Source organism: Alternaria metachromatica (assembly GCF_023757995.1).
Source record: "Alternaria metachromatica strain BMP 0045 chromosome Unknown scaffold_33, whole genome shotgun sequence".
NCBI lineage: Eukaryota > Fungi > Ascomycota > Dothideomycetes > Pleosporales > Pleosporaceae > Alternaria > Alternaria metachromatica.
Genome location: NW_026055524.1, coordinates 62,355 through 85,574, shown reverse-complemented (window position 1 = coordinate 85,574; position 23,220 = coordinate 62,355). Strand labels below are relative to the sequence as shown.

General features: G+C 53.3%; 10 protein-coding genes across 10 annotated transcripts; 5 read left to right on the top strand and 5 right to left on the bottom strand.

Moving 5' to 3' along the window:
• Positions 1-1,664: 1,664 nt before the first annotated feature.
• On the bottom strand, positions 1,665-2,729 carry J4E83_009476 (uncharacterized protein; the record flags this gene model as incomplete). The annotated part of the gene is made up of 1 exon (XM_049336362.1): positions 1,665-2,729. The coding sequence occupies one exon, from the start codon at positions 2,727-2,729 to the stop codon at positions 1,665-1,667; it is 1,065 nt and encodes a 354-aa protein (XP_049184461.1).
• A 431-nt stretch (positions 2,730-3,160) lies between these two features.
• Positions 3,161-3,648, bottom strand: J4E83_009475 (uncharacterized protein; the record flags this gene model as incomplete). The annotated part of the gene is made up of 2 exons (XM_049336361.1): positions 3,161-3,409; positions 3,499-3,648. 2 exons carry the CDS (start codon positions 3,646-3,648, stop codon positions 3,161-3,163), a joined length of 399 nt encoding a protein of 132 aa, XP_049184460.1.
• A 575-nt stretch (positions 3,649-4,223) lies between these two features.
• J4E83_009474 (uncharacterized protein) lies at positions 4,224-5,214 on the top strand (the record flags this gene model as incomplete). The annotated part of the gene is made up of 3 exons (XM_049336360.1): positions 4,224-4,284; positions 4,335-4,708; positions 4,783-5,214. 3 exons carry the CDS (start codon positions 4,224-4,226, stop codon positions 5,212-5,214), a joined length of 867 nt encoding a protein of 288 aa, XP_049184459.1.
• A 1,650-nt stretch (positions 5,215-6,864) lies between these two features.
• Positions 6,865-7,784, top strand: J4E83_009473 (uncharacterized protein; the record flags this gene model as incomplete). Its single annotated transcript, XM_049336359.1, has 2 exons — positions 6,865-6,929; positions 6,959-7,784. The coding sequence occupies 2 exons, from the start codon at positions 6,865-6,867 to the stop codon at positions 7,782-7,784; spliced, it is 891 nt and encodes a 296-aa protein (XP_049184458.1).
• A 255-nt stretch (positions 7,785-8,039) lies between these two features.
• Positions 8,040-11,358, bottom strand: J4E83_009472 (uncharacterized protein; the record flags this gene model as incomplete). Its single annotated transcript, XM_049336358.1, has 3 exons — positions 8,040-10,351; positions 10,406-10,755; positions 10,802-11,358. The coding sequence occupies 3 exons, from the start codon at positions 11,356-11,358 to the stop codon at positions 8,040-8,042; spliced, it is 3,219 nt and encodes a 1,072-aa protein (XP_049184457.1).
• A 273-nt stretch (positions 11,359-11,631) lies between these two features.
• Positions 11,632-12,090, top strand: J4E83_009471 (uncharacterized protein; the record flags this gene model as incomplete). The annotated part of the gene is made up of 1 exon (XM_049336357.1): positions 11,632-12,090. One exon carries the CDS (start codon positions 11,632-11,634, stop codon positions 12,088-12,090), a length of 459 nt encoding a protein of 152 aa, XP_049184456.1.
• A 1,494-nt stretch (positions 12,091-13,584) lies between these two features.
• J4E83_009470 (uncharacterized protein) lies at positions 13,585-15,009 on the bottom strand (the record flags this gene model as incomplete). The annotated part of the gene is made up of 3 exons (XM_049336356.1): positions 13,585-14,187; positions 14,240-14,372; positions 14,429-15,009. The coding sequence occupies 3 exons, from the start codon at positions 15,007-15,009 to the stop codon at positions 13,585-13,587; spliced, it is 1,317 nt and encodes a 438-aa protein (XP_049184455.1).
• A 395-nt stretch (positions 15,010-15,404) lies between these two features.
• On the bottom strand, positions 15,405-15,933 carry J4E83_009469 (uncharacterized protein; the record flags this gene model as incomplete). The annotated part of the gene is made up of 2 exons (XM_049336355.1): positions 15,405-15,878; positions 15,925-15,933. 2 exons carry the CDS (start codon positions 15,931-15,933, stop codon positions 15,405-15,407), a joined length of 483 nt encoding a protein of 160 aa, XP_049184454.1.
• Positions 15,934-17,993: 2,060 nt separating this feature from the next.
• Positions 17,994-19,848, top strand: J4E83_009468 (uncharacterized protein; the record flags this gene model as incomplete). The annotated part of the gene is made up of 3 exons (XM_049336354.1): positions 17,994-18,533; positions 18,586-18,798; positions 18,853-19,848. 3 exons carry the CDS (start codon positions 17,994-17,996, stop codon positions 19,846-19,848), a joined length of 1,749 nt encoding a protein of 582 aa, XP_049184453.1.
• A 1,184-nt stretch (positions 19,849-21,032) lies between these two features.
• Positions 21,033-22,974, top strand: J4E83_009467 (uncharacterized protein; the record flags this gene model as incomplete). Its single annotated transcript, XM_049336353.1, has 4 exons — positions 21,033-21,595; positions 21,742-22,023; positions 22,081-22,310; positions 22,358-22,974. The coding sequence occupies 4 exons, from the start codon at positions 21,033-21,035 to the stop codon at positions 22,972-22,974; spliced, it is 1,692 nt and encodes a 563-aa protein (XP_049184452.1).
• Between the last annotated feature and the right edge of the window lie 246 nt (positions 22,975-23,220).

Here is a 23,220-nt window from a genome sequence, read left to right as displayed (position 1 = left end):
CTGTGCCCAGCGTTGAGGCTTGAGACGCCCCCGGGCTTGATTGTAAGACGCCTCGATAGCTCTGGATCCCCATCTGAACAGGCGACTCGTCCCGCGGATAATTTTGCTTAGCATCCGGTATGCCTCTTGGTGTTCTGCACTCAAGGCTTGGACGAGCCAACCAAGAGTCCGCTCACGGTAGGTCAAGCTTACCATGCGATGCCAGGACCAGCCAAGATGGATAAATGGGCCTGCGCGCCGGATCTGGAGCTCGGTGACTGGACTTTACAAAACAATTGTACTGACGAAGTCGTTTCATGGTTTTTCGCATTGGCAGACGTCGATAAGGCTCAGACGGCTTCGATGTACGCGTTCGGATAGGGTGTGCAAATGGTTAGGGGCAAGCCGCGCTGTGCATACGCGCAAGCGACGAGGCGGGTCGGTGTCCAGGTGCACATCGGAGCTACATTGCAGGCCACGTGCAGCCTTGGCGGCATGCACCGGCGGCAACCATGGGAGTAATCAATTGCGAGGTCGGTGCTCGTACTGATGCGACACATTCAATTTCCTGGGAGGCATATGTGTGTAGAGAGTTCCACGCGCCGAGCTGTTGGAGTCGACAGTAGATTGTTCATGCGCAAGCGAATAGGCTAGTGGGGCCCCTCTTTCCATCGCAGAACGCCCCACCCCGGCCCTCTACTCGCGTTGTACACTCATGTCGTGATTGATGGCGCTTAGAGACATGATACCAAGCCTTGCCCTGACAAAGACGGGGCCCCGGTCAGCCGGGACTGCGCAGCTCACTCGATAGCGGATCACACATTTAGCCGGCCACATCTGGTGGTGGCGTTGTGGTGGAATATTGCTACACGCCAAGCATGCTATTCTTCCTGGAGCGGAGAGCGGAAAGGCGGCACGGTGATGGCTGAGAGCTCAGTGTGAACATGATTTCAACACTACTCGCAGCCTTCGTCCCCAAAGTGCGATGTGGCACGGTGCGAAGACTGACCCAGCAGCAACGTCGGGCCGGACTCTGAGCCTGTGCTCTTCAGCGCACCTCTGAATTACCTAACTCACAAGACGGCACAACACAGTCGCCGCCTGCAATGAATGCGCGTTCTGATGGGAAGACTTGTCGATAAGATCGCGGGCCACTATCCTGAACACGACACCGACGCAAGGCCTTACTTCGTCTCCGGCAACGGTTTCTCCGGCCGAACGAAAGAGCGACTTTTCTACCATGTTTCAGCATCCTAAAATATGGCGGTTTCGAGAAACAGTGTCCCAAGGAGGTGTCAAACTCTGTCGAATACGAGAATCAGCGAAATATGTATTCAAGCGGAAGATTAGCGAGTGTGACGACTTCACAGCCGCCTTGTTGTCGTCACAGACACGCATACTAGGTGGACGGTGGCTATAAGAAGATATGGTGATGGGGCTATGTCCTGTGCATGGCCCACAGCACCCGGTGAGCCAGACCAAACGATATTTGAAGTTCCAAATAATGCATAGCCAGAAGATAAGGGACTTGACCATCAAGATCTAGGCTGATCGATTACAAAGGCCTAATTCAGGCGCACTGTCCGTGAGCTCTACGTACCGCACGAGACCTTCCGTAATACTCTCTTGTCCACTCCAGTCATTCCATGCACTTCTGGTCCCGCTCGATTTCCTATCTGTGTACTTCATACACTCCAGCCAAAAGTGTTGTTTTCACGAAGTCTGGTCGGCTGACGAGTGTAGGCAAGCTTTACGATCTGCTTCGGGACTTTGCCTGCGAACTTCTGTTCTATGATTCTCCCCAAGCTCTCGGCCGCTTCCACGGCCATTCGACAGTAACACCCTGAGTGCTCAATGATGACTGCGTTGAGCGCGTCGAAGTCTAATATCCGAGCAAGCTTGTATTTGTTGAACAGCTCCTCACCCTCGGCAGGGTAACGGGTGAAATCGTCTTCGTAGTAGTCGTAGCCATCCTCGATTTCCAGCCTGATCAGATCGCTGCAGTGGAAGTTAAGCTTGATGGTACGCAGACCCTTGCATTCGAAAGCAAGTTCTAGATCAGCGTTCACACCGAACTCTTCCTTGAAGCGGCTGAAGAACCTGAAGTCCAAGTGACGAACGAGGTCAAAGCGGCTCGTCTCTGCGGCCAGGAACGCGCGTGCAAACTGGTTGTCGGCGTATGAGCAAATCATCATCTGCGAATTCCCGATAACGGTGGCGACCGTCTCGTCGAAGGTTCGTCGCGATGTATAGCAGAACTGGGGAAGAAACCCGGGTCGAGCGGGGTTATTGCCCCTCCTGACTGCCTTGCGCACTTCCATCACGTTCGTATCGACATCGAGGGTAAGTTTCCAGATCTCGAGGCGGAGTTCAGTAGGCAACTCAAGGAATCGGTGAAACTTCGGCTTGATGGCAGGGGCTTCGTAGACGTCTGCGACTGCATCGCTCTCTAGTATCCACGGCTCGCCTTTGATGTATCTGGGCACTGTAATTTGTAAGCATAGCTCGTGATTCCTTGCATCCCACAGCGACCTACTCTTCTTCGACCCGGGTAGCACGCCGTGCTTCACTACTTCAGCCCAAGTCTGAAGATTCAGGTGCGAAGTACTGGAAGACGGGGTTGAAGTGATGGTTGAGCCCTGAATATCGGGAAATGTCGCCGTGTCTAGTCGGAATGTCGCTGCATCATGCGCGACGTTCATGCCAAATCGACTGCCGGCTACTGAGAAGGGAATGAGGACGACGGGCATGTTTGCGGTTTCCTATACTGTCAGGAAAGGTCTTCGTACTAGAAGAGATTTAACTTACAGTGCACAGAGAAATGAACGTAAGAGCCGGAATGGGCAGAAATCGTGAGACCAGATCTATTGATGTCTGTTCAAATACGCGAAATGAAGGCTCTACGTGTACGGGAGGCAGTGAGTGGTAGATGAAGCAGCGGATAAGATTCCTGCCTCGCCCTTGTAGGAAAGTGTGCCCAGAATAATTTGCGATATTCCTCTTGGGAAAGCGGCTTTGTGCGTTCGAATTGTATGAAATGCGGCAGGTGTGGTTGGCTCGCCGTTTGTGGGCCATCGCAGTACCACGGAATTGGAGGCGATGGAACCAATATGCATCTCAACCTTCCACATATTCGCGTTTGGATGTGACCTCTCATTTTGCGCCTACTCAAGCAGGCAGTTCAAAATTTATGGGCGTGCTCTTGCACCACCTTTCCAGCTTCGATGACACAGATGTCGACGCCAGCAGTCACACGCAAACTCTCCATATCGAACAAGTACTCTTCATCCTTCTTCACTACCTCCAAGTAGAAAGGATCTTTGTAAGCCTTCTCGAAATCTTCGTACTTCCGCACCCAGAAGTCCGCCATGCCGTCGTACGAAAGAGTAGGCATGCTTAGGCGTGCTTTGTGTGTTGATGTAGTGTGGTACTTGGAATGATCAGTACTTGTAGATGAATTGCGCAGTATCAAGACAATAAGGGGCTGCACAAGTAGGGAGAGCTGATGGGAAAGCTAACTTGGACGTATTTGACGATGCCGTGACGCTGCAGCCACGATGTGATGAGAGGACCATGTTTGTTCGCCCAATGGTCGTTGAACTCATCTTCAGAAAGTTTAGCATTGCGATTCGCAAAAACAGTGATGCGTATCAATTGTTCGGTCGACATGGTTGCTGTTGCTAGAATTGTCGCAAATGTGGCTGGCATCCACGGGATGGGTCGATGACGCATCACTGCCTGCAGGAACCCTGATCAGCATCCATCCGAACCTACCGCATGCACGATTTCAATGTGCTCTTTCATGGCTGATCACCCCGGACCACCGATGCGATGCTCATTATTGTACCTGTCCCAGCGGACCACGTCGCCAGTTTACTTTTTGCACATTACGCCCCGCCCTGACCCTGTAGAACGATAAGGATGGTGCTCCACCCCGCCACCTCTCCACTCGACTCTGAGATCAATCACCAATCGCAGGCACGACCTTAGCTTCCAGACAACACATGAACAAAAGGGCCTTTTCACGTACGGCTACCGGTAGCGCCCGCCATGCGGCGTTCTGTTACCCGTAGCCCCTCATTTAAAGGAACGGCGATGTTCGGTCGAGGCCGCGGAAGCTGTTATCCGACAGCCGCATAACAGAGTAGCGACATTAACTACCAGAGCACTTCAGGTTCTGGCAAACCTTGAAAAAGACTTATCACTTGCTGGAATACAATACGATCGTTAAGTGTGGAGCCAACATGACATCCATCGACCAGCCGCTGAACGGCAAGATACTCCTAATCACAGGAGGTGCATCTGGTACTTAGAATACTATCGATGTCGGAAAGGTGTATGTCTAACATGAACAGGAATCGGCCTTTGTGTGACAAAGCAAGCACACGATCTCGGCGCACGCATCCTTGTCGCAGACCTCAAAACAACACCCGACTTCGATACCTTTGCTGCCAACAAGTCGAACATTCTCTACGTGCAATCTGACGTGACGCGATGGGCCGACTTTGACAAACTTTTCGACGCGTGCGAAAAGCAATGGAACGACGTTCCCGATGCATACGCCATCTGCGCGGGACTGTTCGACCCACCGTTTTCCAACTTCTGGCAAGACCCTGAAGACCAAGGGTATAAGCAAGTGGAGGTCAACGTGAACCATCCAATCAAATTAACGAGATTGGCTATCAGGAAGAGTCTGGGGAAGGGCAAAAGGGCTAGTGTTTGTATCATCGTAAGTCATACCACATATCAGGGTCGACTCGAAGGGCCATCACGTAGTCGATGGCAAGTCTAACACCAGAATAGGCGTCAGTAGCCGGCATATCAGGCAACCTAGCAGCTCCACTCTACTGCGCAACGAAACACGCTGTAGTGGGCTTCGTAAAGTCTCTTGGGCCATCTGAGTCACTCACAGGCGTCAAGATTACCACTCTCTGTCCTGGTGCTGTGGCGACACCGTTATTCGACGCCGCGAAACTCAAGCAATACTCTGTGACCACGGAGAAGGCATTGACGCCAGACGCATGCGCGACTTCTTTGTTGGATCTGCTACAGAAGAAAGAGTACCCATGTGGCAGTGTACTGGAAATTACTCTTGGCGGGACAAGGCTTATCCCGGAATGGGGTGTGGAGCCGCCGAAAGGTGTGGGCTCGGGACAAGACCTGGATGAACAGTTCATGACCAACATGCTCCAGCCTATCAACGACAAGTTGAATGCGGAGAAGGCGAAGGCATGAGGACACATAGTGTAAGGGATGCGTGTGTGTTATGTGTGGTATTGAAATCTCGCTACCAGATCACACTGAATAACGAAATGTCAAAATAGGTCTGCAGCATACATCAACATAAAACCATGCAAAGTAGGTGATACAACGTCAACGTGGGCTCCAGGCTGATTACGATTTTGCAGTATACTTTCAGTATACTTCCCACATCCCTGACATCCCCGGCTTCCAATAGCCTCAACCCCTAACAACCCCACATACCCTCCTTGCAGTCCCCCAAATCCCTCTTCTGAACCACCACCTTCTCTGCCTTTGTCTCTTCAAACAGTTTGCCGTGAGTGTGCCTCCATTTCTCGGGGATGACAACTTCGTCATCGGCATCGTTGTCGTTTGCCCGCGCGACAACGAAGTCGCTGGTGGTGATGAGGGGCAGGGTCCCCATGCCGCTTGGGATGTATGGGCGGGGGCTGGGGAACATGGGGAGGCTGAGCCCCAGGGTGATGAGGAGGGAGATGATGATGGTGTTGAAATGCATCTCGTTGGTTGTGGTGGGGAGGTTTTTGGTTGGTATGTTGTTTGGTTTTGAGTTGGTAGTAGTGGATGGTTTGTGGTATCCTTGAGATGTTTTGGCTTTGGATGTAAGATGTTTTTGTGGTGGTAAGAAAGCTAAGAGGGAGTGCAGAAGCAGGGCGTTATATACTAATGGGCAAATGCGTAGATTTAATGGGATTTCAGTACCGTGGTTCAGATGTGGTCGAAGTTCCGACTCCACCATGCTCTCCAAACATGGCTCAGTGATTGCTCCAGCCATACAAAGCGTTTCTGGTCTGTATCACGCAGGGCCTAACCAAAGTCTTGAGGTAGCCGGGTAAACTTCGGCTGGTTACCGGGGTGCACAAACTTGTGGTGCCGTGAAGTAGTCGAGCACTTTCCGATATCCAATCGCTTTTGCAGCATTTACAATTTTGCGCTAACCCTACATGTCTACCCGAAGTTCGCGGAAAACGCTACTTCAGTGCCTGCCTTCGGCGCCTTCCCTTGATCAGCACAGCCCCTGCGCACCCCATCTTGCCCTGCATTCTTAGCCCGGCTTTCTTCTCCGCATACTGCTTACACAGCAGCTGCCAATCTGAACACGTGATATTATATCGCTAAGTTCGCTCACAATGGGTCTTACCCTTTCCAAAGTCAAGCAACGTAACTACTAGACAGCATCGAGATGTACGTTACCGGCTCTCACGTCTGGATCACGAACACTGTATCTAGAAACTGACACCATCTGAGGGACGCGCTGCAGAATATATAGGTACCAGTCTCACATGATTGCGATGTTCTCAGTCTTGTATGCGGCAAGCGCAGCACATTTTTTGATTATATTGGTCGTAGCCATCACCGCTGTCTAGCATATCGAAACTTGTCTTTGCAAACTACGTGGCTGGAATGTATGACTGCGCTTCGTTGTTGGAGACCCAGGAGGATACCGATGTGTTGTGGTCTGCGCTCGCGCCTCACCTTCACTTTCACCTTCACGTCGGAATGATCTACCTAAGCGAGACCCAAAGAGTGAGTCCGCTCCAGTAGCTCACCACCTGCAAATCGAGCGTCTTGCTTGTGCACTCAACACATCTCGAACCACAGCGCCCAGCGCCGCGATACGCGAAAATGGCAGAGAATCCGCGCATTCAGATTGTGGATGCGGTCCAAAGGCAAGTTCCTCAAGCTCGTGTGTAAATTCTAAAGCTGACCACTACCACAGCTGTTTCACTTCCGGCGAATACACAGACCTCACCATCAAATGCGGAGCCGACATCCACAGAGTTCACAAGATCGTCGTGTGCAAGCAAGTAGCCTTCTTCGCTGGAGCTCTTAAGTTTGGTGGCAAGGTATGCAAGGTTGATTCCCGAGGTCTGGAAAGAACTGGGTCTGACGACAAGCAGGAAGCGCAGACAGATGTCATTGATCTCCCAGAGGACGAACCGAACGTAATCGCCTCTCTCATCGAATACCTTTACACGGGTGAGTACCAAGACGACTCCTCTACAACCCCGAGGAATGAGCAAACGAGCCCGATCACGCCCTCCAACATCGAAATTCACCGGTCTGAGGGCTGGGATGGCATGGGAGACCCATATACGTATGATTTCCCACATACTTGCACAGAGAAATGTGACAAATGGACATTGTGTCCCCATCATTACTGTGGCCCCGATAATTGCGATTTGGCTTGCAAGGCCTTCATCTGCGACGAATGCTGCTTAGTTGGGCGTATTGGAGGACCACGCCAGCTTCTCAAGCACTCGAAGATGTATGCGATCGCTGACAAGTACGATGTCATCGGCCTCAAAGAGCTGGCAATAAAGTCCTTTAAGGGCGCTCGCAATGGGTTTTGGAACGTGGAATCTTTCGCCCTCGCCATCGATCATGTCTTTTCTTCGACCCTTCCCGAGGACACCGGCTTGAGGTCGATAGTTATCGATACCATTTCTGACAATATGGTCCTAATGCACAAGGCGGAAATGCAGGCCATGGTGGCAGCTCATAGCGACCTGGCCGTGGGCGTTCTGATGACGAAGATACTTTAGGCATCGAAGATGAAGAGCGATCATCAACAGCGACGCCACCGACAAGATCGGCGCGAATGAGGAAGAAGCTAATGAAGGCGAGGGTGCTGTAGACGAAGAAGTTGGTGCTCTCTGAACTCGCTACGGAGATGACACACTGCCGGCCCTCCGGTGTCAATATCATAATCGGCAGCGTACAAGCAGGCACTCAATAGTTAATACAACATGAAACCAACCCCCATCTCTTCCAACGCCTAAACACCATTACATATAGCATTACTGCGTGATAGCCCTTAATCCTTGTAATGCCAAACCAAACATAACCCCCCTCGCAACCCTAGGCTCCTGCAGACAATCAAATACCTTACCCAACGCCTCTCCACTAGCAGCCTGACCCATGACACTCGTAAGCGCTTGCGGCATACCATTTTCCACAAGCAACTTCCTCGCTTTGACCCTCAACTTCTCTTTCTCTTCATCGCTCATCTCTTTTGGCCATCCTTTGAGTTCTTCTTCGGTTGGCAGACCGTTTTCGCGGATCTTTCTGATATGATACGCTAATCCGGCGTCGGAAGCATTGCCGTCGAGAACGGTGGTCTGAAGGAGCGATGTGATGGAGGAGAGTTGTGGGTTACCTGGGCGCAGAAGGAAGGACTTTGCGGCGTTGAGGAGGGTGCGACGGAGTGTCCAGGCGGAGGAGAGGGTGTAGAGTTCGTTTATGACGGCGAAGAAGAGCTCGATGAGGACGGTGGTTTCGGGCTCGGATAGTGGCGTGTGGGTGGTTGCTGCGCGTGGCCTCGACAAGGGTTTGGCCGGAGATGAGGTTAGCGATGTGGCCGAGGGTCGACGGGGTAGTGAGGGCACGGAGTCTGTTGATGGCCGCGAAGGTTTCTGAGGTGGGATGGGTTCTGGTTGATTGCGCATAGTGCTATAGTCGTCGGAGATCTCGCTAGGCATTGGCGGTAGATTGATTAGTTGATCACCTCCCATCATGGGGCTGAGATCTTCGATCTTCTCGCGCATGCTTGGTGCGCGACTGTTACTTCGGGAGCCATATCTGGAAGACCTCCCCGAACGCTTGCCGTCCCCGTCAGGGTTGTACGATGGACGACGTTCCATAGGCGCCTCGCGTCCTGGCTGCTGGTCGATGACGGGTGAGTGAGGATCGCGCACAGAGTCCATTGATGTGCGTTTGGTCACTAGCGATAACGTGCTCGGCGATCGTATATGCGTGGGTAGTTCGGAGACCGTCGACTCGGCTCTACTTTGTCGTGTTTGGATTGGCGCCGTGTTGGACGATGTACGGCTCAGAGGACTTCCGGATGCGTTCGGAGTGGCGGCGTTGCTGATCGATTCGCGGTTCTTCTTTCCTCCCAGTGGTGATGCTACGCTGCCTAGTACGCCTGTAACTCCACCGAAAAGAGCTTTGCCACCGCCAGCAACTTCTTTGGGTGCTTTTGAAAGTACGCCCATCATCCCTTTACCCACTGAGTCGAAGGTCTGGCCAGCCCATCCAATCCCTGGAAAGCCACCACCAGGCGTCTTTCCTGAACCCAATTCCTTGTCTAAGAAGCGCTTCATCCCTTCACTTTCAGCAAGTGGTTGGTACTTGACAGCATCGTTGAGGTAGCGCTCCAGCTCTCCACGCAAAGACGCCTTGGTGTGACCTTTCCACGGTGGCAGTGTAGCATGTGCTTCGTTGAAGCCAGAAGTTCCGGTGATAGCTGCTATCCGACGTATGACTTCGTGTAATGTCTCGAACTCGGCGTACTTGCGTGCTGTCATCCACCCGGTGTGATGGTTGGACTTTGGCTCGATCTGAATCAGATACTCTGCTGTGGGCTTGGCCTTGATAGTGCCCTTTTCTCCAGGCATGCTGTCATCAAAAATGGACATTGTGCTGTTGTGCAAGGTTAACGGTGGTGGTCGTTCCGTGGGTGCGTTGTCCATAAGCGCAGTAGGCGGTTGGGGCATTACAAGCTGATCGAAGCTTGTGAAAGCCTTCTTGACCTCCTGAGCTGGTGGGTCTTCCGAACTCCTTGGCGGTGAAGCTGGTGTTGTCTCTGAGAACGACCGGCCGGAGAGCCCTGAAATGCCTAAGTCTGAGTGCTCAACATCGCCGTGCGCTTCGCCCTCGGAAGACGAGGGAGTAACTATGCCCTGGGTGGTGCTCTCGGACTGGTCGTCGTTCAGGGTCGATGTAGACGCGCTTTGTTTTTGTTGCTCCTTCAGTCGCTTTGCGTCTTCCTCGGCAATCATCTGGCTCAGGAGCTGCGCTTCTCGCATCGCATCGTCCATAGCTTCTTGCGCCTTGCTCATAACACGCTTGTGTTCCCTCTTTTCAGCGGGGGTTGCCGTTCCTGCACCACCTAACTCGCTCTCCGCGTTCTCATTGACACCTTGTAAGTGTTCAGACGAGCCCTCGACGCCTGCGTCAATAGCATTGAGAAGCTCGGGCTCGCCCTCTTCCAGAAGATATACAATCCACCCGTTGATCCACTCTGGCTTGGAGCAGCTCACGACGATCATCTCGAGTATAAGCTTCGCGAGGATTTGATGCAGGAATAACCGTGCCGGCACGCAGTTGTCTAGGAGAGATGCGGTTAGCGTACGCGTATAAATTGTATATGGGAGTTGCTTACAGGTCTTTGGTTCCAGATAGTTCTGGAGAATGTCCTCAGCAGCCACACTGAACTGCTTCATCTGGTAGTCTGGGTCGAGGATGTTTGCTAGAGTGCTATCCCGCTTCATCTTGAGATATATATCGACCGCTTCGGTGGGCACATCACCGGGAGACGCTTGGATTGCAGCAGCGATCTCTTGCAGCAGTATGATCATAAAGGAGGATGAGCGCGTCACAAAGTCAAGGAAATTGTCGGCTGGTCGCTTTCGGGAGAGGTGTGCAGATATGGAAAGCACGAAGGCGGTCAGAGTCTGGCGGCACGAGTTCGGGAAAGTGTCTTCGGAAGGCAGTAGGGGTGAGTACCACCACCTGCGTTGTATTAGAACAGTATCTAGGCACTGCGCGGAGGACATACTTGACATAGTCACGAATGACTGCATCCGTCAACTCCGTCAGCGCAGCGGCAGTCTCGGGCTTGAAGTCTGAGTAGTCGAGCGTCTTGCCGGAGTACAGCTGCACATTGAAGTCGTAGCCGTCGTCTCCGGACTTGCCCTTGTCTGGTGTCTTGTCGTTCCGCCAGTCGAGCACGCGCTGGGCGATGTCGACGGCCAGCTCTCGCTTCCGCGCGTCGGCGCTCTTTCCCTGTGTCTCCTTGCTGTCGCCATAGTGCCCCTCCCACGTCGCGTGGAGGACGACGCCGCCTACAACGCCTATGAGGACCAGCCCGACGCGGCCGAGTATGAGATATGTGCCTGCACCGAGGCCTGCGAGACAGGCGCCGAGCGTCTCATTGCTAGCCGTCGCCAAGAAGTGTAAGGTGCGATCAGTGAGGGCCTTGAGGTCGAATGGAGGCGCGCCTGCCTCTGCCTTTGGGGCCTCCGGCGTCACGGCGGTGCTATCGCCGAGCGAGTCATGATGGTCGGAGAGTGAGGAGGTGGGCGGGCTCGGGGGTGGTGCTATGGGATCGCTCATGGTGGCTGTGTGTAGGCGAGCATTGGGGTCTGCAGTACGTGAGGAAGTCGTGGCCTGCAGTGAAGCATGGTCCGGTGCGACAGACTGGCTATGTGGCGTCCCCGGCCGCTGACACTGGCGTACTGGCCGTTTCACAGCTGCCGCTTGTTGATCGCAGGGCGGCCGCTGAATAGTATCGCCGACCCCGCCGCGCGTTGCCTCGCTATTTTCAACTGCCCCGTCATTCTGATCTTCACACTTCCACGCGTCACATCTCCCGCATCCGCACCAGCCATGTCCAGCGACGCAGCCAACGACCCCGACATCCTCGCTCATGTCCAGCAGTTCTGGGAGGGCCGCAAGCCTAGCAGTCCCATCTACCAGTTCCTGCTCGACGATATCAAGCTGACCTATGCCTCCAAAGGCGTCGTGCGCGCCCAGCTGCCGCTTACCAAGAACCACGTGAACACGCACGGAAGCATCCATGGCTCCGTCTCCGCGACACTGATAGACTGGGTTGGTGGCATCGCTATCGCAGCTTGGGATAACCGGAGCAAGGCAGGAGTGTCGACAGACATTCACATCTCGTATCTGAGCGGGGCTAAAGATGGTGACACCATTGAAATCGAGGGCAGGGCAGGAAAGGTTGGCGGAACCCTCGCCTTCACCACAGCGACCATATGGAAGCTCGTCGATGGCAAGCCAGGTCCAATTGTAGCCACTGGATCACACACGAAGTTCATAAAGATATGAACCTTCATTTGACACGCCATCTTCTTTGAGATCTCGTCCTGCGCTCCATGGTCGATCGAGCTCACTCGGATCGCGAAGATTGACTGACCCTCTCGTTACCATTCCGCGCCTAGCCTTACAGCGACGACAGCATGGGTATGTGGGAGGGTCTTACATACTGTAGATCTAATATCATGAGTATCGAATCTGTTCGACAGGAGGCTTTTCTGCTATCCCAATATTGAGTCTCAACCTTTGGACATTTTCTGTTACTTTGCCGAGGAATCCTCCGGAATCTGAATGTGTTGGAGCAAAACTAATGCCCCAAGCTTTTTTGAACAGGTTTAAGATTTCAACACCAGATGTCGGTATCGCGAGAGAGGGACACGCGTCGCGTATATTGGCGCCACACTCACGAGCCACACTCGGCCCGTGCAAGCCAATTACAGCACGCTTGAGCCACACTTCCAACGCGCCAAGCCTCACGGTTTCCCAGGCAAGCCACAGACTATGCCACAAACACAAGCAAGAGGGGCTGCAATCTGCGGAGTGCAACGACCTAAGGATCATGTGTCTTGAAATCCAGTTCATGGCGTATGTCATATGGTGAACGGGCACTGGCTCTGACGTCGATGGGCCAGTAGACAAAGGTACAAACATGGGAGGATATATTCCCTACATCTATAAGAATTCCACGGTATTCGTAGCACACTCGCGAAATGAAAATACCATCCGCCTTTTCATCTTCCCAAAGACCAGTTCGATCTCAAGCCTGTCCCATACTTTAATTAGCAAATTTAAACCAAGGACGCGAACTCACAACTCAGCACTGATACAACCTCTAAGAAACTTCCTATCAAAAGGCGCTACCGAATCGCTTTCGGTTTTGGATCCTCATAACCCTACCCTGATACTCCAACGATCGCCCACACCCGCGAACACAAGCAAACCATGGGTTGCGCACCCTCACGCCCCCGCCGCTTCGACGGCAGAGGAACATCCTACGTCGATCATCCCCCCAGCAGACACAGTACCGGTGGAACGGGAACAAAATACAGTCGACGGAACGGCAGTGTGGCCGGTCCTGGTACGATCGGAACAAGTATGGGACAGAGCGGCAGACACAGTGGCATGACCACTGGCACTAGCATGGGTCGTTCAAGTCGAACAAGTGGAGGTATGAGTAGTGGGATGGACATGGGCCGTTCGAGCCGGTCGGGGCGAGGTCTCGGGGGATTGGTGTCGGGGTTTGGGAGGAGCCGGAGATGTTAGTTAGTCCGGAGTGGCAGACTGTTTTGGCGGGGAGGCATACGAGGCGGATGGAAGGAAACAGTAGGAGGGTTGTGGAGTGATTGGATATTGTACTCGGTGTTTTAGGTGTTTCTACAGCGCCAGTGTTCATCATGTTTCCCATTCCTGATCGCTATAAAGCTATCTAGGTACCTGCTAGACCTCATGCCGCGTGTATTGAGCCATCCTCGGCTACAACTCGCCACTGTCACCGCGTGATACCATTTAGATGGCGGTATCAAACTTAACCCTCGCCCTCTGCTGCACGCCGCCCATCGCAGGCCAAGTCTGAACGTCGAACCCATCCTCCGCTAGGCTACCAATGAGATCACTACCAAAGCCCGTCAAGTCCATCATCAGCGTCTGGAAGAACTTCAAGCGCATGAGTTGGTTTATATGAGGCTTCAGCAGCTCGAGAATAGCCTGGCGCAACATATCGTTCCCATCTATAGTGTTGCGCCAGACGAGAACCAGAGAATCAAGGAAAGAGTTGAGAACCGATGAGACAGGGTCGGCATCGATGTGCTTGTGATCAAACTCGGGATTATGAGAGAAGTCCGTTGGGTCTTCGCCAGAGGGTAGGCCCATGCTGAGAACCATTCCGACGATGTTGATGTACTCTCCAATAGCGTGGTCGCATAGCTTGGCGACGTCGTACTTGTTTCCGACAACGTACGCGTGCACGTGGAGGTCCAGAAGGGTGATGTTCTCGTATTCCAGGCGCATGTTGGGGTTGAAGATGTAGATGCCGTCTTGAATGTACTGGATCATGGCTGCGATGGCGTAGGGGAAGTCGTCGCGGACGCGGATGCAGCGTGTTTGACCTTCCTTTGTGCTTGTTAGCAATCTAGAACATGCTGAGTACAGATCGGGAACGTACAATGGATGGACCGTCGAGCATCGGTGCGAAGAAACGAGACTCTGTACACAAGAGGTACCTGTTGAGCTTCATGACTTGCTTGCCTTTGTCGAAAGAGATTATGACGTCGTCCTTCTGGATCTCGGAGAAACAGCTTCGTTGTGTTAGTATTGTTTGTTCTCACATGCTTTGTATATGGTGGTTGCTTACTACTGAAGATCGCTCGACTGCATGGTGAAGACACTGGTACGGGCCGCATTGACATCGACAGCGGACTGCGACGTCAGATCTGGCCGATACCTGCGAGGCGGGTCTAGCAGCGAAAGAGTCTGGAAGTGAAGCGCACTCGGAGTCAGCGGACCCACGCCTCCGACTGGGTCCTCGAAGACGATGGGGCCGGGCTCGTTGGAATAAGCACCCAATACCTGATTCAGTGGTGAACTCGAGCCTTCATCTATATCCATGTGGGCGGTGATATAGGTTTGTTCAAAGCCATGGCCGGCGACAGGCAGCTCCGATAGACCACGAAGAGATGAGGTACGTGGAGGAAGCTGAAGACGATGTCGGTAGCCATCGAAGGGCTTGGCAAACTTGTCCTGGGCCGGCAGATATAGTGCCTCGTTCTCTTTGTCGGAACCGAACGAGAATGTAGGCGCGTAGAAGATTTGTGGTGTCGAAGCAGGAGACGAGGCGATGACACTGCGGAGGGCCTTGCGATGCGGATGACTCGAGAGATTTGAGGCACCTTGGAAAGCATTGCCGAAAGCACGTTTGCGATCTTGCTGGTTCATGTCGACGTGCTGTTAATATTGACTGTCGCTAAATCGAGTCGCCTGTGGAGGATAGGTAGGATGGAGATCCTCTCCGAAGAGATTTTCGGTATTTATACACCCATGGAAAGTGGAGTGCGTGAGAAACGAGGTGACCGCGTCGTCGTGAGTGAGAGATTTGATAGTAATCACCCCGGTTCGGTGGTGAATGTGAGCGTTTGTCGAATTCTTACACTCTATTGTTTGGGCCAGTGAATTGAGCACAGTGGACGTATCTCCGAGTGAGAAGTGAAAAGTGTAGGCCCACGTAATATCGGAGCTAGTCAACACTGGTAGCGCGCTTGCCTAGCTGTCGAAAGCGGGATACTGGCTCGGCTTCTTTCACTGTTACTGAGAGAGTCGCTACCGGTCGTACACTATTTCCAGCGCGTTGCCATCTCGTCGAACAGGTCCGCTCTGAAGTCCGGTAGCTCATCCATTGACTCGTATACAAGCGCCATGGTTCTACCCGTACCATGTATGAAAGCTTGCACATGGTCAGCGCAGAGCTTAATCGCCACGCTCTTGAGACTCTCTGCATTGGCCGTTCGCTCAGGTGCGTAGATAGCGCGAATTGCATGCAGTAACTGCTCTTCCTGGCCATCGACTACCAAAACAATTGCCGCGAGGTCCTCGAATTTCTGGAGTGCGAGTGCCTTCAAGCCGGCTATCCCGTATCGCTCTGCAAGCATGTATACGTCAACATGAGAGCGCAGAGTGACCTCCTCGGGTACGTCAAGGTCTGAGCCAGTTAATTGATCCGTGTAATCCAGTTGGTAGCAGTACTGCATCATGGCGGCGACGGCTGCTGGGTTGTCAGCGCTTAGATCAATGATGCCTTTCGGTGATTTCTGCTTGTGTCAGCGCGATCGAGACTAGTGAATTGACTGAACATACTGGTGACATGACAACTGCGCAGACTTTCGAAAACCACCGCGAATGATAGCACATGATTGACCTATCGACGTGGTAGACATCCTGCTTAGATCGCACCACTAGATCAGAGCACTGCCAATCCGCAGAAGGTGGTGAAGTTGAGGTAGCAACGGCCATAGGTGAAGCTGGAGTAGGCGTTACGGGAGATGAAGTGGGCAATGCTTCGGCTTGCTTTGGGGAAACTTCTTGGGGCTTGTTCCTCTGTAAGAAGAGTCGGGCTATTGAGCTGTTCGAAATGGTCTTGCGATGCTTAGGCCGGCGATTTTGGTTGTTGATTGAAGGAGTGGAAGACGCTGCAGTCGAAACGGAGGCGTTGGAACTCGTCGAAGATGTTCGATGAAGATTGCCAAAGGATCCGTCGGAAGAAGCTATACTGTGTCTTTGCGAAAGCTCACTGCGAACTACGCTGCCTCGCTTGGAGCCATATATAGCAGAAGGATCCAAGCTAGACAAGTAAGCAATTGCGACATTGAACGTCAACATAAACACTCACACATGGCTACTAACGATGACAGGCGTTACAAACATCTCGGTAGTATTTGACAGTTGCAAGGATACCACGTAAAAGCTCGCGCTGCAGGTATCTCTCGAGGCTTACTTGGACTGTGCGGTTATTGCGGTAATGTAAGAAGTCGTAGATGAGACCACGTCCCTGCCGCACCGCTGCTGTATATACGCATTTGCAACACCGCCCTCTGGGCGCTCAGAACTCAAACAACTCATGACCACATGGACAGAAGGGTAAAGCGCAGGAAGAAAATCACCTAGCCTCCGGCACTGATGGGTGCAAAAGAAGCGTTCTGATATGAAACTCGTCAACTGCACCAATGGAAGTTGGGAGATATATTAGCCGTAGCCCCAGATGGACCAGGATGACGAGGCTTATCGATAGTGTTTAATACCGGAGGTGCATACTCGTGGAACGAGAACAGCCGAGCGCTGGAGAACTGTGGGGTAGCGGCATGGCATTCTCCAAAGAAGTCAGCAGACTGTAGCTGAAACGGGTGTTCTTCTTTATTTCGCATGGCACCTATCCCAAAAAGACAGGTGCGCGGGAGTTTTTCTCATACGGAAGTGTCCAGCGAACGACGAAGGACCGACCGAGAAGGTTTTGACAAGAACTTTGCTCGATACTGCGACAAGGTGAGATCATTGTGAAGTCAAAGGATATGAAAGGACCAGGAAGCATTTACGTCACCACGAACTTGTCGGATGCGTTCGCATAACACTCTGAGTAGGTTCGGGCGACAGCGGTTGTTGCGCGCTGCGATGCGGGTCTGTGGGCGCATTGTGCCCAAGTGTGGCAGATCGCCCCGGTGACCGCTTCCGTGCGCAAATGAGGCTCATCTGGGTAGTGACCATAGTGGCGACTTGATAAAGAACACTACCTCGCCTCGTCAGAAATACACGTGCATTTCAAAATACACGTTAAGGTTCCGCAATTCGATTGCCGATATTCCCCAGTATTGGCATGGGAAACGCGACCCACGTGCACGGGTGTTGGTGTCAGTGATGTCATTCCGCGATAAAAGGGCCGAACAGCAACAGGAAATTCCATTGGCTCTCAACTCCACAACGCGTCACAGTTCGCGCGCTTTGTTACTGATACCTTCCCATTGGTAATGGCTTGCGTCTGGATGCCGCTTACATCTACATCGGTAGATCGCGAAGAGATAGAACGAAGCACATCATAGCAGTGAGATGGGCCAATCACTGTTGACGCATTGTCACCGCCCTCGAGGTCGCCACCACCTTTGACGTCGCACTTCTCCCGATTTGCTATCAAGCAACGGGTGCTCTAACCTAACCCGCACCGGTTGGCATGTAGGCCTAGACTGACACCCTCTAAGCGTCATGGAGCGTACTACGCCTAGCTAGTCCGATGATGATGCGTTTTCAACATGGGAATTATGCGAAGCGGCTGGAGGCGTTATCAGTATCCCATATAAGAAGATTCTTCGGCGCCTCTGACGAAAGCTTAATCACACAAATACATTTCTTCGCATACCAATACCCAAGAAATCACAATCATGGCTCCAAGCGCGACCAACGACAACCAGAATGGCAGCACTCAGCATGCTCCCACTGGCTCGAAGAACGGCGACCAGTTCCGCAGCTATGCCGACGACCGCAACGCCTCATCCGAGGATGTCATCTACACCACATCCAACGGTGTTCCATACCCTCATCCATACGAGAGCCAAAGAGTAGGCGAGAACGGCCCTCTGCTGCTCCAAGACCACCACCTCGTCGACCTTCTATCACATTTCGACCGTGAGCGCATCCCAGAGCGAGTTGTTCACGCCAAGGGTGCTGGTGCCCATGGTACCTACACAACTACAGAGTCACTCGAGGATCTGTGCATGGCAGATATCTTCAAGCAAGGGAAGTCTTGCCCCGTCACCGTTCGATTCTCAACGGTTGGTGGCGAGTCTGGCTCGCACGATTGCGCCCGTGACCCTAGGGGTTTCAGTGTCAAGTTCCGCACCGACGAAGGCAACTGGGATGTAGTTGCGAACAACACTCCTGTCTTCTTCATTAGGGATCCCGCCAAGTTCCCTCACTTCATCGTAAGTTCATCGTGATAGGCAGGCACAAAACAGACGCTAACATCCAGGACAGCATACTCAAAAGCGCGATCCCGCAACCCACCTTACCCACGCGGATGATGCTACTGCCTTCTGGGACTTTGCCTCGCAAAACCCAGAGTCTGCGCATCAGTTCATGATCCTCTTTGGTGACCGAGGTATTCCCGACGGTTACCGCAAGATGCATGGATACCACGGCCACACACACAAGCTTCAGAACAAGAACGGTGACTGGGTATACTGCCAGGTAAGTTCTGACTGTAGGAAGTGCATGTAAGACATATACTGACTTCGTCTGCAGTTGCACTTCAAGAGCAAGCAGGGCACTGCTTTCATCACACAAGAAGACTCCTTCAACTACGGCCCTGACTACTCGACCAAGGACCTTTACCAGTCCATCGAGAAGGGTGATTTCCCTGGCTGGGACGTCATGTTCCAGACCATGACAGCCAAGGAGGCCGAGGAGGTCTGGGAGAAGCAGAAGATCAATGTGTTCGACATGACACACGTCTGGCCCCAGAGCCAGTTCCCGCTCCGCAAGGTTGGCGAGTTCTTCTTGAACGAGAACGTGCAGAACTACTTCGCCGAGGTCGAGCAAGTCGCGTTCAACCCCGCACACTTGGTTCCAGGTATCGAGCCCAGTGCGGATCCCCTCCTACAGTCCCGCCTGTTCTCCTACCCCGACACCCACCGCCACCGCATTGGCGCTAACTACCAACAACTGCCGGTCAACTCTCCACGTGTCGCATACCGCATGGGCAACTTCCAGCGAGATGGTAACATGGCATTCTACAACCAGGGATCGAGGCCCAACTATCTCAGCAGCATTCAGCCCATCAGCTTCAAGGAGCGCACTGTCGACCTTGACAAGCTCCACGGAAACTTCACCGGCGAGGCGATCACCTTCTTGTCCGAGATCCGCCCAGAGGACTTCAACGCACCACGCACATTGTGGGAGAAGGTCTTCGACGATGCTGCCAAGGACCGCTGGGTCAACAACATCTCTGGCCACATGTCGACTGTGTCCAACAAAGAGATCATCAAGCGTCAGATCGCCATCTTCAGGGAAGTGTCTGAGGATATCGCGTCGCGTCTGGAGAAGGCTACTGGTGTCCAGGGCTACCCCGGTATCGCCAACCTGCGATTCAACGGAACTCACAATGGCATGGCCAAGTCCAAGGACAACAAGGTTGCTAACGGCATGACTGGCATTAGCGCGAAGTATGAGGAGAAGAACAAGACCAACGGTGCACCTGTTCCAGGTACACACAAGGAGATTATCGAGGGCAAGGCCTAAGGCTTTCTGTGGACAGAACAATTTTTGTATAATTAGCGAATGAAGTTTAATACCCTTTCAAGAGTGTTGATGTGCTGTTCCCGAGCTTGACTGATCCGCTCCTCTTGTGTTTTCAACGCATAGAGTGAGAATGCTGAAGAGGCCTGGAATCTACAATAGGACAACAAGGAGCAAATATGAATATGTAGCATCGATGTGCGCAGTTTCTCCCTTCAGTAAGGCGTTCTGGTGAGCGAGCCGAGCAGAACTTGTCGTAACTACGTTTCTCCACAACATTCTTTTTCAAGATGCACTCATCGCCTCACGCTCACATTGCTTCGCCCGTGATGGGGCTGGCGCTCGAGCGGTAATGATGTGTTTCGCGTGAATCAAGGGCCAGTGGCAATGCAGGCAAGCAGTGGGACCCCTCGCGCGAAGCGAGCTAGCGCGACTGCCTCATCGGCTGCGGATCGCTGGGCAACTTCTGAATCGAAACCTGCCAGCCAGCACCTTGTGCCCCTCACCGATATTCTCCCCAAAGCGCTCGACGTACCCAGAACAAAGTCGCAGATATTTCATCTCGCTCCCTTGTACGCACCCAAAGTCGTCGACAGCCTCTACGCGCACGGATCCGCCATGCTGCTAAGGGTGCAAGGGTCGGATGAGCCCACGTCACGTGACGGGGATTACGGTTGGCGTGTCGGTCCACCTGGGCAATGGGTTCCATTTCGCGTTCCGCCCGCTAGAGCGTGAGGAGTAAAATCGAGTCCTGGCAGCTCGGTCACTCCCACAGCATTGTCCCGGTCCAGCTCCCCAGACGCCCGCTCCAAGCCAGATCATGTTCCTGTCGCACCTCGGCATTCTTTTCCAGTCGTCCATCCATTCCCTTGCCGCGCTCTGAAGCTCGTGGAGCTTTTGGCCCGCTGTCTCCGCACCTGCAGCGTCACCGTTGCGCTCCAGCAGACACCACTGTCGCCGACGAGAGCGTCGTCATTGCGCGATAGCGACGCCTCTGCCATTGACTTGCATCGCTTCCGTCACGTCACGGTCCACTACCGCGTCCTTCTAGTCCTTCCTCCCGCCTCTGACCTCGTTCGGCCGGCCACCCTCCCAAGCGCATCCGACACCACCCAGCTCGCCAGCATCGCCCTCGCTCATACACTGCTCAGCTATTGCATTTGCCGATAGCGACAGCTACAGGAACAATGTCGCCGCGACGGTCATCGCGGGCTCGCACCACCCAGCCCCCACCCAGCGTCGCAACGCACAGCAACTCCTCATCCTCCGTCTCATCAGCGCGTACCGATCGTGCATCCAGAGTCAATCCCAAACAGACATCGCCGCCAAAGTCGTCGACCCCACACTCGCTCTCCTCGGAAGAGCCCGAAGAACCGCCTCACGGCGTGCAGCCCGAGCCGCCTCTGACACGCCGACGAACACGCGAGCACGACAATGACGAGGACGAGTCGGCGAAGCTCGACGATGAGCTCGAAGACGACATCGCAGAGGAGGATGAGGTTACCAGATGCGTGTGTGGCTACCAGGAGTACCCGGGCCCGCCATCTGACACTCCCAAGTCCATGTCTGCTCTCGCGGACCCAGATGTGCAAGCCGATGAACTTGGCGGACTGTTCATTCAGTGCGACGTCTGCAAGGTCTGGCAACACGGAGGCTGTGTAGGCATCATGGACGAAGCTGCCAGTCCAGACGAGTATTTCTGCGAGGAGTGCAGGAAGGACCTCCACAAGGTCACAACAAGTCCTAAAGGGTACGTGCTTGTCTTTATCTGCGCTTTCATTTGAGCTCTGTACCCCGCTACGAGTTTCTCTGCCTTTGGTCTCAAGCCCTAGACTTTCTCCATTGCGCGACCACTGCTTTACTATTTACGGAGAGCTAACGAGTTTGCCATTGTAGTCAAAAGTACTCCCGATACCTCCCCGTCTACGACCAACAGCACGGCAAGAACCGCAAATCTTCTGTTTCCAAGGAGTCAGATGGACACCCAGGCAAGGACAAGGATCGCAACAATAGGGCGAGTGTGGATTCCTTTGGCAAGCGTCGGTCGACCATGAACAGTCGAGCTGCCTACGACGAAGACGAGGTGCTCCGCAAGGTACTCGAAGAAAGCAAGCATGAGGGCGGTACAGTTTCAGAGAACGGCAATCGAAAGAAGCGGAGTCGCGACGACAGCGAAGAGTGAGTCTTGCTTGCTGCTCCATGTGCCGCTAGGAACATGTAGCTGACAATTTACAGGACAAAGCCAGAGATCAAACGACAACGGACCGGCTCTCGCTCCCCTAGCAATTCGCCAGTGATAGAATCGGAGGACGATAGTACAAAAGCATCTGCTCCGAAGCAAAAACCTCGCGGTGCTGCAGCAAAGAGTCAACGCGAAAAAGAACAACGCGAGAAGGAGCGCGAAAGTCACCGAAACGAAGCCGCGAATCGACGGAAAGGCCGTGCAGAGCGAAGAAAGGGAGACGGTATGAATTGTGCTTAGTGGAGTAAGGCTTTGGCTGACAGTCGCTAGATACAGAGGAACCCGAGCCCACACCTGCCCCTACCATCGAAGAGCCCGTTATGGCTCCAATAGCGACCGAAGCTACAATCCCCGATACCCCCGTCGCAGAACCTAAGCCTGCGCCTGCCCCACGGAGAGGTGGACGTCCACCACAGAAGGCTCGTGGTCGACTTGGGCGGAATCAGTACTCAAGAGACACCATGCCCGCGACCAACGGCACTTCACCCAAGAACGACATCGCACAGTCTCCGCAAACGAACATGACAAACGGAGCGAGCAATGGGCATGACAGCAGCGATGGCACAGCCGGACAAAAACCTACGAAGACGAAGAATTGGCGGCTGCAGAAACTCTCCTGGAACGATATACGAAGGCCAGCGGGAGCTATGCAGAGCTACATAGCTCAACGACAGGTCGAGATGGCTACAGGGGAGAAACATGGAAGCCTCGCTCCGGCAGTCCAACCGGCAAACGCCGAGCCGGCCCAAGAGCAGCAGAAGGACGAGGATACAGACCTGGCGAAGTTCAAGAACTTGAGCACTACCCAGATGATGGACTTCTTGAGTCGGGATCTGGTGCATTGGCAACAGATGATCACTGAGCCCACAGATAAGTCACCAAAGTGACGCGAGGATCGCATAACTCTCGATCTCGGCGGCGGCGTACTGCTCACTTGATTTTCTTTTACAAACACGGCGCATTCATCACATGTTGCATGAGCCCAATGGGTATGGCATACCAGCGGCATTTTTTTTTATACATTGGCGTTTTCATCGGCTATTTACGGATACCCTCCACTTGGCTTTCGACGCCGGACTACCTGTTGGCGCACTCTCCTTTCACATTACTTCGACGCTATATGTATCGAAGCT